General features: G+C 32.2%; 1 protein-coding gene across 1 annotated transcript in view; it reads right to left on the bottom strand.

Moving 5' to 3' along the window:
* LOC134711252 (cathepsin L-like) overlaps window positions 1-9,091 on the bottom strand; it is a 51,007-nt gene extending 41,916 nt beyond the window's left edge. Inside the window, exons 1-5 of the mRNA XM_063571757.1 lie at window positions 8,812-9,091; window positions 5,658-5,714; window positions 4,161-4,418; window positions 1,808-1,930; window positions 343-420 (exon numbers count right to left, since the gene is read on the bottom strand). Coding sequence (XP_063427827.1) covers window positions 343-420; window positions 1,808-1,930; window positions 4,161-4,418; window positions 5,658-5,714; window positions 8,812-9,003 — 708 coding nt within the window. The 5' untranslated portion in view covers window positions 9,004-9,091. The remainder of the gene's footprint in view (window positions 1-342; window positions 421-1,807; window positions 1,931-4,160; window positions 4,419-5,657; window positions 5,715-8,811) is intronic.
* Between the last annotated feature and the right edge of the window lie 5,422 nt (window positions 9,092-14,513).

Here is a 14,513-nt window from a genome sequence, read left to right as displayed (position 1 = left end):
GTCAAATTGCTTCACTGTCCAAACGACGTTAACTTTAAATTCGTATTCACAAAAGCGTATTTCTAATGCGAATTGGATAATTTGAATTAGCCAATTCAAATCAATTCGAATCACAAAAGAAGAGTGTGTGAACGCGATAAGCGAATTCGATTCACATTCGAATTAAATGTCCATGTGAACGAGGCATTATTCTGTCATCAATATTCAGATACAATAATCCTCAAATTTGTATTCCAGAATAAAAAGTTCTTGAAACAGGGTTTTGCTTTAACAGCACAGTAACCTTAGAAGCTAAAACCCTTGGCCTTGCTCTACAGAAATACACTGATATTATCAACTCACCTGGACCATTTTACAGTCTGTCTCATATTGAGTTTTGTGCCATGGTGCATAAATTACTGTGCACTGGAAGTGGTCAGTCTACAAGAGAAAAGAATATCTTCTATAGATTTTAACTGGCAAAAAACTATAATCTGTATTTTTATAGCTATTAAGGTGGTACCTAACACTATAGGGAGATAACTCTGTAAAATCAGCTAAATGTATTAATAACGTTGTGTTGTTACATTGCAACTTAAAGGAATATTAAGCTTCTCAATGATCAAAATTAGTGTTTGCCAAACTGCTATATAACCAGTGTAATATTTCTGATAAATTGGTTGGTTCAAATATTATTTTTTTTATTTGTGTCAAAGGGTCAAAGCAAATACTTTTTCATAACTTTATGAAAATAAAACAAGCTAAATTAATTTTAGTGAAGGTGTTTGGTACCACCTTAATATTATTCAACAATATGTAACAAATTAGATAACATGTTGTGGATTCATTAGTATTCCTTGAATACCAATATTCGAGGGTTTCATGGGTACAGGTGAACCACAAATTCAAATATTTAACAAATAACAAATTTTATATAGGATTTGTATACAGAGATTGCTAAACCACGAAATCAAATATCCATGAAGATGCAAGTTTTCCTCAACCCACAAAAATTAATACCCATGAAACTAAATGAATCCACAGTAAACAGATCAAAGCAGATTTCTTAAAGTCTTAAACCCTTTCACTTATAGCTTCCCTGACAGAAACCACTTTGAGACAATGGCTTCCCTGGCTACTATGAAGTGACTAAAGATGTTCATAATAGATATCAATAAAAACTTGTCCGTATTATTTTTGTTCAAAATACAACTTTTGACATCATAATTGTTTAACTGAAAATGGCAAAAGTTTGAACATTTTTATGAAGCTGTACAAATCCAGATGCTGAATGATGTCCATTCCAAGTGTTTTTGTATTCTAGCCTGGCTTCAATTATTTCTATACATTATCTATTTTATTTATTGCTCTAATCCAAATTATCGATTCAGTCGTTGGCCTTTCAGAGAAAAGGACTTGAATGGCAAATAATATGAAAAGCAAAGACACTTGCCAGAAAAAAAGCAGAGCAATATCACCTCCAATCCCTGTTTTTTCAAATTACTCAACACCAGTAAGAGTCAATCATGTTTTAATAAGATTCCCTTTTTGTCTATTGTGTGATACCAATACAATTTATCACTAATCCCAGCTGACCCAGCCACTTGAACTTTTAAAGTCATACAACAATCACTTTTCCATTGAGGCATCAGATATTTTGTTTAATGACGTCAAGATTATACAGCAACCTGTGGGATATCTAGTAATGGCCGACAAATGGCGATAAAGTGTATACCTTACTTTTAAACCAAAACCACCATTCGATTGATAAATTTGTACTTTGATTTTTACACTTTGTATATTCTATAAATTCACACATATAGCTTACATGAGTAGCAGAGTTACTTGGTGGACAATCAGCCAACAATGATGTCATGTGATCCTTGTCATTCATGCAGGTCTCGGACTGTTGGAAATCAACATTCATTGTGTACTTTGCTCCAGCAACAACCTTGTAAAAAAAAATTATAGTAATAAATTGATTAACTACAGAAAAGTCAACCTTATTAAATAATACTGAGTTCACACTATAAAATTAGCACCGTGTGGAAAATCAGGTTTATTAACCAGAATTAATTACCCTGTTCACACTTAATAAAAAATTAACCTGGGTTTGGGATTTTCCCTCTCAACAAAAATAGAACTGTTAGAGCCAAAATTGTGACTGGCATCTGTCAACTGTACATGTTTGCATATTTTTTTTCATCACAGATGCATTTTTTAAATGTTTAAATTTTTTACCGCACTCCTGGCCCCATTTGAGGAGTTCTATCATCATCAACTACTTTCAGTGTTTAAAATAATGGCACTTTATCCTAATTGCATCCTTTTTTCACCCAAAAACAGGACGTCAATCATTTATATAGTTACATGTAGGTTTCATTGTTTTTCATTATGCAGGTTTTTCGACATAAGGAAATACAATAATATCACCGGGCTTGCTGCCGCTAATTTAAAATGAGTTATATAATTTTTTGCCAAATCTTAAAAATATTGTAACTAGATGTCTGTCAAAAAATGACGTCATTCGATATATGACGTCATGTAATTGTTACGTCACATTGAAGACTTATTTAAGCAAATTTCATCAATGGCACTATAACAACAACTTCACATTAACTTCACTTTGAGTTCACATTTAGAAGTGAGGTAGTTAACCAGAGATCCCCTCACATTAACTCCACCTCAAATGAGAGGATAATTTCACACTGAGTTTGCCCCAGTTAAAGGTGTTCACACTACTTAAATTGAAGACGGACTAACTTTTTCGGTCGAACCCTGGTTTAAAAAGACATAGTGTGAAAAGGATGCTGGATATGAGATCGCTCTCAAGTTTCCACCACAATTGTCTGAGGCGAATTTGTAAAATCTTTTGGCCAAACCGTATCTCAAATTACCATCTCCTCGAAACGACCAAGTCCATGTGTATCCTCAAAGAAATACAACAGAGGTGCTTCAGATGGCTGAGGCATGTTCTTAGGATGCCTGTATCCAACATAACCAGGACAGCTCTTAGATGGACACCCCAGGGGAAGAGACCAAGAGGAAGACCCAAAACCACCTGGCGTCAAACAATTGAGGCAGAACTAAAGGAGCTTGACATGACCTGGGGAGAAGCCGAAACAAAGGCTAAAGACAGATCTGGATGGAGAAATCTTGTGGCGACCTTATGCTCCACCAGGAGTGAAGAGGATAGGTAGGTAGGTAAGTAGGTAGTGTGAACAGGGTATTAACCCTTTCCTCCATAGTGACGCCTTTTGTAGCCAACCCCTTTACTCCATAATGACCCCTTTTGACGCGTGTAGTACCTCAGTTGAAACACTTTGAGTACAAAGTGACTGCAGTAGACTTAATACAATTTGAATCCAATATGAAAAGGAATATTGTAGGAATACCCAACTTTAATTTATTTGATGAAACATTTGTTTTTTGCAATGCATTAATACGTTACAGCATATTTTTAGCATTTTATTGAAAAATTCTTATGCGAATCAAGTATGCAAAAAAAAAGAAAAATTCAATTGAGGAAAGGTTTAATAATAAATACATTTTCGCTAACACTATAATTGCCAATAATTACATGTGTTAATTGTACATAGGAAACTTGAACAAATTTCTAATAAACCATGCTACATTTTGTATTTGACAATACTACCAGCGTTGTACATTTAGAAACTTGTACAGGTTTCCAATAAACCATGCTACATTTTGTATTTGACAATACTACCAGTGTTGTACATTTAGAAACTTGTACAGGTGTCTAATAAACCATGCTACATTTTGTATTTGACAATACTACTTGTGTTGTACATTTGGGAACTTGCACAGGTGTTTGATGAAGATGTTCAGAAGTTGGTTCATGTCTGTCATATTTTTATAGCTGACCCTAAAGTATGTTTTTTTCTTATTGTTGAAGGCCGTACAGTTGCCTTTTAATTGTTTACATCCTCTTTAACTGAACTTTGGTGGATAGTTGTCTCATTGCTAACATAACACATCTCAATATTTTAATATTCGTTGTATTTGGCAATAATTACCTGTGTTGTACATTTGGTAACTTGAACAGGTGCTGGATAAACCATGATACACTGTACTTGACAATAATTACCTATGATGTACATTTTGAAACTTGTACAGGTGTCTGATAAACCATGCTCAATTGTGTATTTACATATAATTACCTGTGATGTACATTTGGTAACTTGTACAGGTGTCATATGGAACATGCTATTTGACATCATGTTGACATGTCTGACGGCTTCCTGGAGAGGTGCCTGGAATTTATCTGAGTTACAGTCTGCTGCACTGACTCCTCCTGCTAAGAAATGTCCGGTGCCTAGTTGACGTTTGACGATTCCTGCTGGTTTACAATCTGATTGCTCCACTTGAACAAACTTCTCCCATTCTTTGTACCAAATTTTAAAGGTACATTCTTGTTGCTGAAATTATCAAAATATTCAATGAATTCCATGAACTTACAAAATATAATTTAACACATTAAACATGTTATCTGGTCATGTTCAACTTTTTGTACTCAAAGCATAACATTTAAATCAATGTCTTTTAAATCGTTTTCAGATCTTTTATTTTTAATTTTTTCAATTTAAATGTGATTTTTTTAGTTTCTCTATTGATTTTTATACTATACTAGAACACACCCGTGATATCGCGGGTCCGTGACTGAATCAAAGTATATAACTATGTGCAAGCTTTATTTTAGAATTAGAATTGTCATCTGATAAAGTAATGCCGATTATAATATACATGTACAGAGTTTTCTCTGCTTTCAAATCTTTCTGTTTGAACCCGTCGAACTTGGACTTATCAATTATTGGTAATTTTAATTATTTGAAAACAAAAGGTCCTGGAATGGAGTATTTTTTAATCAACAGTATTGTCCTATATTAGTTATAAATAAAGTTGAATTCTTTGATTCGCTGTTTTACGTCATGCCCACTAACAAATTGAAAACTGTATACGCCTTATTTTTAGTCCAGATTTTTAGTATTCGTATTGTTATTTTAGAAAGTCTTATTGATTAAAATACTACAATAGGTAACAATTTGACAATTTAGTAGTGTCAACCCTATGATTATGATCCGTGAATATAACATATTAATCCTGAATACACCACCCGTGTACGGTATATAACATATTAATCCTGAATACACCATTTGGTGGTGCTCCTGTCAGATGCGAAACGTACAGATAAGGTAATAGGTAACAGTTGAATATACTATTGATATCGGTATCGGACTCGACCCGGAACTTCTTAATTATTGACAATATTAATTACGTCGAAAACAAAAGGGCCTGGAGTGGTGTAATTTTTAATCTGCACCTTTGTACTATATTAGTTATATGTAAAGTTGAATTCTTTGTTTCGTCGTTTTTACGTGATGACGGCTGACAAATTGCACCTCGTAATTTTAGTATTATAGATGCAAACAAAGTTCATCCTTCTGGTACAATGACTTGCAAAAAGATGTGTTCTTCCTATGTATCTTCATCAGACATGATCGCCTATATTCCTAAACTTTTAGAAAAGAATGAAATTGTGAAGTCATGTTTAAATTTTGACCAAGGAAGAACTGAGATCAAACAAACCCCACTTTCAAAAGGTCAATAAACTGTCCGACAAATTGGCTAAGAATGAGAGAAAGAAAATTTATACTTACTCCTCCATCAGCAGTATTAAGTGTAAGAGTATATTTGTAGATATATCCTGCTACAACCTGCAATACAATGTAGAAATTATTATGTTCATGTAGTAAAATTCACTCTACATTGTTTAATTATAAGTATCAGTAATTGATTATTTTATAATTGTCATTTCCTGAAATCTTTGGTTTCAATTCAACATCTCATGTTTTTTCATGTCCTGCAGTTGATAAATATTTTTTTTATAACTGGTCAGTAGTGAATCATTTAAGTCATGTAAGTGGGATGGATTATACTTGGCAAACCATAATAAGTAGAGCTAAGGAAGTTTTTCTTTAGCTCTGTGCATTTAAGTGCAGACTAAATACAGAGGTCCCTTGTTGTAGATCCAAAGGAGACAAATATAATTTTTTAGTGAATCCCTGTCATACCTAGTCAGAAGCATCAACTCAGTGTACTTAGTAACATTAAAAGATATAAGATACAAATGGAGGAAAAGTAGGTATTCACATGAAAAAGAGGAAAAGCCATATTATTCTATTACCAACATAGATATATAGAGTTAAGTTGACAAGAGGACAGTGCTTGGTGGTATGCTGAAGTAAGGAAAACTAAAAAATTTGTTTAATAATGATAAACTGTACATGTAGACTCATTAATTAGTATTTGTTGTATAACAGTTTTCTTGGATTTCATGGGTATGAGGCCGGGTGATCCACCAAATTAAATTTTCAAAGAATGACATATTTCTTATTGGCCTGTATGCAGATTCAGCAAAAATCATGAAATCAAATCTGAACAGCTTTCAAAGTTTTCCTGAATCCATGAAAAATATTACGTATGAAAATAAATAAATCCACAGAACATGTGATAAGACTCTTATTTGGCCTATATTTGAGTGAAATTTAAACTAGAAAATTTAAGGTTTCCCCTTATAAGCCCGGAGGAGGTTTGTAGATGAAGATAAAGATGAGTACATATAAATGCAAATTAGAAAAGAGCAAATTTTAATTAATGATGTCACAATATTGATTTTCTATACTTCAATTTCTTAGACTGAAATTACAGGAAAGGGCCCTGATACATGTAGCTTCACCTCCTCCAGGAGAGTCCTCCTTCAGATATTAATGTTATGATGTAAGTTAACTATTAATCAGTTAATGTAAACTCCTAAATTTTGTTTTGCTATTACCAGATTTATTTCACTTGACTGGGTGGGTTTTCAGACTTTTGTTTAGTTTAAGACCAGTCCATCTATAGACCATGAGTTTTGGGATAAACTCATCAATGATGTGTTCAGTTATTCGTCCCCTATCATCATACACTCAATTCTTTTGAATATGTGTTTGGTGACACTGATAGGTGATTAGAATTCAATAATGATTATAACATATACAGCAATCGTCCTTATCACACACATCTTCAAATAGACTGTCCTTATCAAATTAAAACTTAAGCTCTGCCTGATCAGTTGAAATAACATTGGTAATACAATATTAGTAAAAATATATAAAGTCATGATAGTCAATAAAATTTCGTTTAAATATAAAGTGATCGATTTTGTAAAGTGGTACTTTAACATGTTAAATTATTGTTCAGAAACAAAACAAAATATTTAAAGGGTAATATTTACAGACCCATCTAAAACAAAAATTAACCTGTGTTATAAATAACTTAAGGGGATGATGACAAAGTGTTGAAACTAAGATTTCTTGAAGTGGCAGTGCTTTACCTTTACCCGAAAACAAAAATATATTCTAATTTTTCAGATAACTTATCATCTACACGACGTATAAGAAGCAATTGCAACTCATGAGCAAACACAAATGTGTCCATAGTACTGCGAACAACATAATTTCGCAGATACTTCATTTCATGTTTAGCCCTTTCTAGTTCATTTTGCAATGATTTGATTTAGTGATTCACACATTGACTCCTTGATGTAGTAAAAAATAAGGAAAAATTCTACTTTTATTATTTGCATCAATTTCTATTTGAGATATTTTTGTACTGGCGAAAATTAGTTGATTTACAGTTCACAGAAGCACCACTCACAGTATGACACCATCATTTTACATGCTTAGTGTAAGATGTGTTGTACATGTCTATATATTTGTTCTAATGCAAAGTTACATGTAGATATTGCATTTTCGGAAAATGGTATACATTCCTAAAATAAATGTGTCAATCATAAAAGGATTACTTGTTCTTTAGACACATGATGATGACATTTTTTTTCCTGAAAATTCAGCTATTTCATTAATAACAGGTCAACCCAAACTGGCATGCACAGTTACCATGGTTACTTATGATTTTAAAATATGTGTCTGTCGATATCAGAAGTCATTTGCATTGGTTTACACAATGTTTCTATTGCCAGACTTTCATGTGAGTCAGAAAAATGAACCATTTTGACTTGACCTTGAGCCTTAAACAGCCACAGTACTCTGGTCTTAAAAAAATAGGGGCCCTCTGACTGCAGTTAGAGGGGCCCCATAACAGTCATGCTTCAACAATTTCAATGATTCCCTAAATATATATATAATCAATCATGAAAGCGGGGCCTGGCCTCCAAGGATCTTCCAATAGTATTTTTTTGTGGAAGACATTGATCAGACTATTATTTAAAAGTTATTTCTTTTAATTTGAGCAGTTTGCATCTAATTTGAAAAACATTTTCAACTGAAAGTACACACTTAATAGAGGTTTGAGGCTTAATATCGTATGAACCGTGTTTATTGATTTAGTAGTAGCTAGTGCATTTATGTGCATAAGCAAAAGATATATTAACGCTTATTTCATTTTTTTGTTGCTAATTATAATGAGACTCCAAAAAGAGTTGCCCTAACCTACATTTTTATATTATTTACCTGTCAGGTAAAAGGTAAATCTTAGCTGTCAATCACCCAATTCAACCTTCAAATAAACTATTTCTTTCTGAGGGATGATTAAATTCGTAGATACTCAAAACATTTTTGGTAAACAGAAAAATATTATTGTGGAGTTATAAATATTAAATTGCGTCACAACTTTGGGTCTAACCATGCAGAAAGGCAAACGTATCCATGAGCAAATTAACACCAGTCTGTGTATGTCTTTATGGTGTCCATGTCCTTATCTTATGAACTGTCACTGATATGGATTTTGCAGATGAAAACTGTACTACTATACCTGTCTTTGGACATTAGAGGCCTGAGCTCTTAAATCCGTGTCAGTGTAAACAAGGTTTTGTTTTTGAAGTTCTTGTTTTGTTGCTTCAATAACTTGATCTGGAATTTCGGATGCAGCAATACTTCCCGGACTCCCGAACCCTCCTGCACAAAATACATGTCCAACCAACCCCACGAATATAAGTAATTTCATTGTATATATGTATCGAAACAAGGCAAACTTCAATCTGTCATTCCCGCACTGCTTCCTTCTGTTTATAAACAACAACGCCACCTATTGAGTTTTGTATCATATCGTGTATGTATGTTCCTCCAATATAAAGAACACTTTCAATTATAGCCACTGTTATATGGAATATTACAGGTCTTTAAAGTCAGCCAGATCCAACTGGTATTCTGAATCAACGTAACTAACATTTGTGCATGACCAAAAGGTTATAGTGCAACTTTATCATACTTCTTTTTATATTATCCATTTAGTGTGGACACAGATCAGTGTGGATAGTATGTTTGGATGTTTGACAGTATTTTCTGGGTTCTATGTTGAACTGTGGTTCACAGTGACAGCCAACTTATACCAAACACTGAAAAAAGCAGCAGTGCCTTTTCATTTTATTTGAAGTTTTATTTGAGATAAATTTGTGTGTTAACATATTTGTATGTCGAAACTGTAAGCGGTTTACATGAAAGCCCTTTGAAAACAAGCTTCAAAACTTTATGGGTAAGTGAGTTAAAAGTATCATACTTGCATTAGTATATGAGTCAAATGTTTATAAGAAGTGTGTTTTAAAGAAGATGCTGTGAGTGTGTGTCTGGTGCAGGCCAAGGCCAGACAAAATATGTGTATTTAGGTACATGTAGTTTTGGTTATATTTGGTGATCATAGTACCCTTGAGCATGATTGTGTCCCAAGATTCAATAGCAAAAGTGCCAATTACATAAACACTTTACAAACTACAACAAATAAGCTGTCAAGTGAACAAGCTTTCTGTATTTTTGAGGGTGTCTAGAACGAATTGAATCTCAATTCTAATGCAGAACAGGCTTGTTTGACATGACATATTCTATGTTTTTTTTTCAATCAAATACCCCGGTAGTCAATATCAAGCTTCAGATGTCCTTTCTGTTGTCAGTAATAACTCTCATAAACTCCAAAGTTTAAGCCTATTTTGCTAGCGCTGAGTTGTGTCACATAATTAAAGAAAAAGAAATCTGGTTCAATCCACAATAAAACATGCCAAGTTTGGTTTTTATTTCCATGACTAGTTTTGAATAAGACAATGTTAATATACAACACGGAAGGCAGATTTAGAGTTGGGTTACCACAAAAAATTTGGTAGATTATATAGGGAAACACTGAAGCATGACCAGAGCTTGCCCCCTCTTAGGCAGTCAGTGGGCTTATTTATGTAAATTTCTGGATCTGCCTATAAACACAACCAATAATATGAAAAGAAGTGATAACAATAGCTCATAGGTCCTATTGGAAATGAGTTTAAAACATGGGATGAATAATGGATGATTACAAAGTTCATCCCACTGCCATATTGTGAAAGTCTTTTCAAACTGGTAAGATTTTATCTTTTTGTTACCCAGCACAGCTGAATCAAACAAGAGGCTCTCAAGAGTCTGAATCGCTTACCTTAATTTTTTGGGTTAAATCTCTCATCAATGATTATTTTGGCTTTTCAATTTATTTAAATGTTCTTTAAATCGTCCTATTTTCTTCAAAAGCAAAAAAAAAACCATTTTCTCCTATGTTCTATTTTAGCCATAGGAGCTGTTTCTTGACATACAAGGAAATAAAATATAAAATTTATACTAGATACTCTGAAACTCATTTAGCCTAAGTTTGGCTGAAATTGATACAGCAGTTTCATTGAAAGGAGAAGATTTTTAAAAATAAGTCAACATGATGAACAAATTGTGAAAAAAGTCTTTAAAGGGCAATAACTCCTTAATGGGTCAATTGACAACTTTGGTCAAATTGACTTATTTGTAGATCTTACTTTGCTTAACATTTTTGCTATTAATAGTTTATCTGTATCTATAATAATATTCAAGATAATAACCAAAAACTGCAAAATTTCTTTAAAATCATCAATTCAGGGGCATATTACCTGAAAAACAAGTTCCCCAATTTGGCTGAAAATTTCAGGACAGGTAGACCTTGACCTAATAAATACTTTAACATCTTGTCTTATTTGCTCTGATCTCCGACCGTGCAAGGGCTGTATAGCCAGTCAAGGTCGTTAAAAACTTCCATTTGTTGTTATTTGCTCTAAATGTTGGAGTTTTTGAGATATAAGCCAAAAACTGCATTTTACCCTGTGTTCTATTTTTAGACATGACGGCCATGTTTTTTGACGAAAATAGAAATTAAAACACAAACTTTATTTTATACACCCTACTGATCATTCAGTTGAAGTTTGGTTGAATTTGGTTGAGTAGTTTTAGAGAAGATTTTTTAAAGTTAGCAAATATGATGAACAAATTGTGAAAAATTGTCATTAAAGGACAATAACCCCTTAAGGGGTCAATTGACAATTTTGGTCATATTAACTTATTTGTAGATCTTACTTTGCTGATCATTTTATCTTTAATAATATTCAAGATAATGACCAAAAACTGCAAAATTTCCTTAAAATTACCAATTAAGTGGCAGCAACCCAACAATGGGTTGTTTGATTCATCTGAAAATTTCAGGGCTGATAGATCTTGACCTAATGATAATTTTTACCCCACGTCAGATTTGCTCTAAATGCTTTCATTTTTGAGATATAAGCCAAAAAATGCATTTTACCCCCATGTTCTATTTTAGCCATGGTGGGCTAATAAAAGCAGTGCAGAAATTAAAAGCTGTATAGTAATCAAATCTTTTCTTGTAAGAGCAGTTTCAGAATTTATCAAGTGGAGATGAGGGATTTGGATGAACTCAGATTAATATTGATTACTGTGAATTCATTATTATTCATGGCATACAAAGGAGTAGGTCCGGTAAGAACTCTTTTTGGCCCCAAAATATAAGTTTTACAAAATTGTTAAAATGTAAACTTTTAGTTATTTATTGGACAGTTAAATGCTTCTGCTACATAAATATGGGCTGTTTTTGATAATACAATGCACATATATTGGGTTGTAGCACCATTAAGTCATGCTAAATTACTGAAATCTTCAAAATTATATCATTTTAGTTAAATTTTAGACGGTTTCCTTGTAAATCGAAAGTGGCCGCATTCGTGTTCATCCTTAATATTGAAATGTAAGTTGTATTTTATGATAATACATAACATATATAAAGGTTGTGGATGAATACGGATGTGGCCACTTTCATTTTTGACAAAAACCATCTGAAAAGTGATGTTTTTTGGCATATTTGAGAGATTTTTCATATTTGAGCTTGAATCGGACCGTTTTTAATGACTAAATCAGTTAAAATCTTTCACATAGATTAATTGAATCAAGTGAAATAGACACTTATTATAAAGTGTTTAAAAAGTGGACAAAATCTTTCGTCAGATGAAACTGACATTTCGTGGTTTTCATAGGATCAGGTGAACCACAAATATAAATGTTCAACGAATCACAAATTTGCTATTGGTTGTATACAGATACAAAACCACCAAATCAAATATCCATGAAAATTGATACCAACGAAAATAAAGGAATCCATAGTAAATATGGATGGTTGCATTTTCCTTAAAACATTTTTTTTATATATATATAGGTGGTCAGGGAAATTGTCTTCTATGCCCCATGCATTGAGTTCTGGAACAGCTCGAAGGCCAGATGATTTTCAACTTTGGCAAAAACTAACTAAAACCCTATAAAAAAGTCATTTGCTCAACCACTACTTGCTTTATTGCAAACAAATAAATATTTTGTACAATGATTATAATGTAACTGAAAGACGAAAATGATTTTCCATTATTTTGCTAAACCTCTATTACAAAATACTCACTATGATTTTATAAATTATGCTTTGACATCAAATATTTTTTTTTAATTCAGAATGACACAAATTTTTGTTGTGAAAACAGAGGGAAAGATTATACCTCATATGCCTGAAGTCATACTAGTTTAGGTTTTTAAATTTCCTTTAAATTTTTTAAGTTTTTTTCTTTTAAACAAGTTTAACTACCCATCAAAGGTATATTTTCCTTCATGAAAGTTACAGAAAAGAAATTTAATTTGATGTTGCATAGAATTCATAACATCTATATGGAATTAAAAAAACACAATCCACAACTGCTTTGTAATCCAGGGGGAGGTGAGTTAAAAGTGACCATTTCTATTTCTTGCTATGATTCCCTTTAAAAGGAGATAATTCTATTGCCAAACCATTATTTACTGAACTATTTCTTCCAACAAATTATTAAATCATGATACAAGTCAACTGTATGTAGATATTTAATGAAGATCAAACTCTGTTATATTTATTTAAAAGCATGGGAACTAAAACATACTTTAAAATGATTCATCTAAAGAGTTTAATTTTACTTAAAGGGGATCATTATTCGCTTTGAAACAAATTTGACTGAAGGATGATGTTTCTAAATATCTACCTTAAAGATTATGAAATCAATGAACAAAAACTTTATACATAGTGTCAGGGATAAAATGAAACAAAAACGAGTGTTCCAACTCCTTATTTAAATTTGTTTTTTGTAACATTAATAGTGGACTAAATCAAATTTATTTCATAATTTCTTGAGCATACAGATCTTCTTACTAAGGGCTGTTCCAGAAAAAACTATGTCCCCCCCAGGGACGGCACTTTTTTTTTAACCCCCACCACCCACAGAAATAAAATTTAATTAGAACAGCACTCCCTTTGCATTTTGGTATTTCAAATACAACCACCCACATAATATTTAAAAAAATTGCCTTCCCTGGGGGGACATAGTATTTTCTGGAACAGCCCTAATATAACATTTCATAAGACCATATTTAAACCAAAAAAATATGAAAGAAAAAAGAAAAAGAAAGGAAGAGTATGAAAATACTTAGGGTCAGGTTTTTTGATTTACAGGTCTTTGACGTGAAAGATTGGGTTCTGTCAGTTAAGAAACCAAATGAGCAAAAAAAATTCTCACATATTTACAAATTGAAAAATAAATGGTCATTTTAAGATGAATGAAAAAATAATAGCTATACATTGCTTTTTATTAATTTTCACAAACACTGTGTGAATAATGAGAATCAATCAGGAAAGCATGTGAAATAATTGAAAAAGCATTGCACAAAAACACATTTAATCACCCTCAAAGTAGCTACTATTGACCTTTCCAAAATAACCTAACAAACAGGGCTAAAGGATATGTTGTCTAAAACACAAAGCCTAAAGTAACAATAATTTTAGAAATATAGCCAGAAAATATTTGTTCATACTCCTTGGCAACTTGTTTCTCACTTGATAGTTGCTACTACATCAGAAAAAAATATTGAAATTTTAAAACATAAAACATTCATACTACTACACAATGTAGTCTGATTGAAAGCTTTTAACTTGAAATTCTATATATATGAGAAAAATAAATAAACAGGTTTAGAAATAAAAATAAAAAATAAAAAAATATCACAAAACATACCTAATAGCATAAGACTAGAGTAAAATATCTCATTAAAAAGATGCAACCTTCATAAACATAATAAAAACAATAACAATAAACAAAAAAATATAAACAACAAAAATATTTTCCA

This window comes from Mytilus trossulus, chromosome 3 (genome assembly GCF_036588685.1).
Source record: "Mytilus trossulus isolate FHL-02 chromosome 3, PNRI_Mtr1.1.1.hap1, whole genome shotgun sequence".
Lineage (NCBI taxonomy): Eukaryota > Metazoa > Mollusca > Bivalvia > Mytilida > Mytilidae > Mytilus > Mytilus trossulus.
The sequence above is the reverse complement of the archived record's forward strand: the minus strand, read 5'-3'. Positions and strand labels throughout refer to the sequence as shown.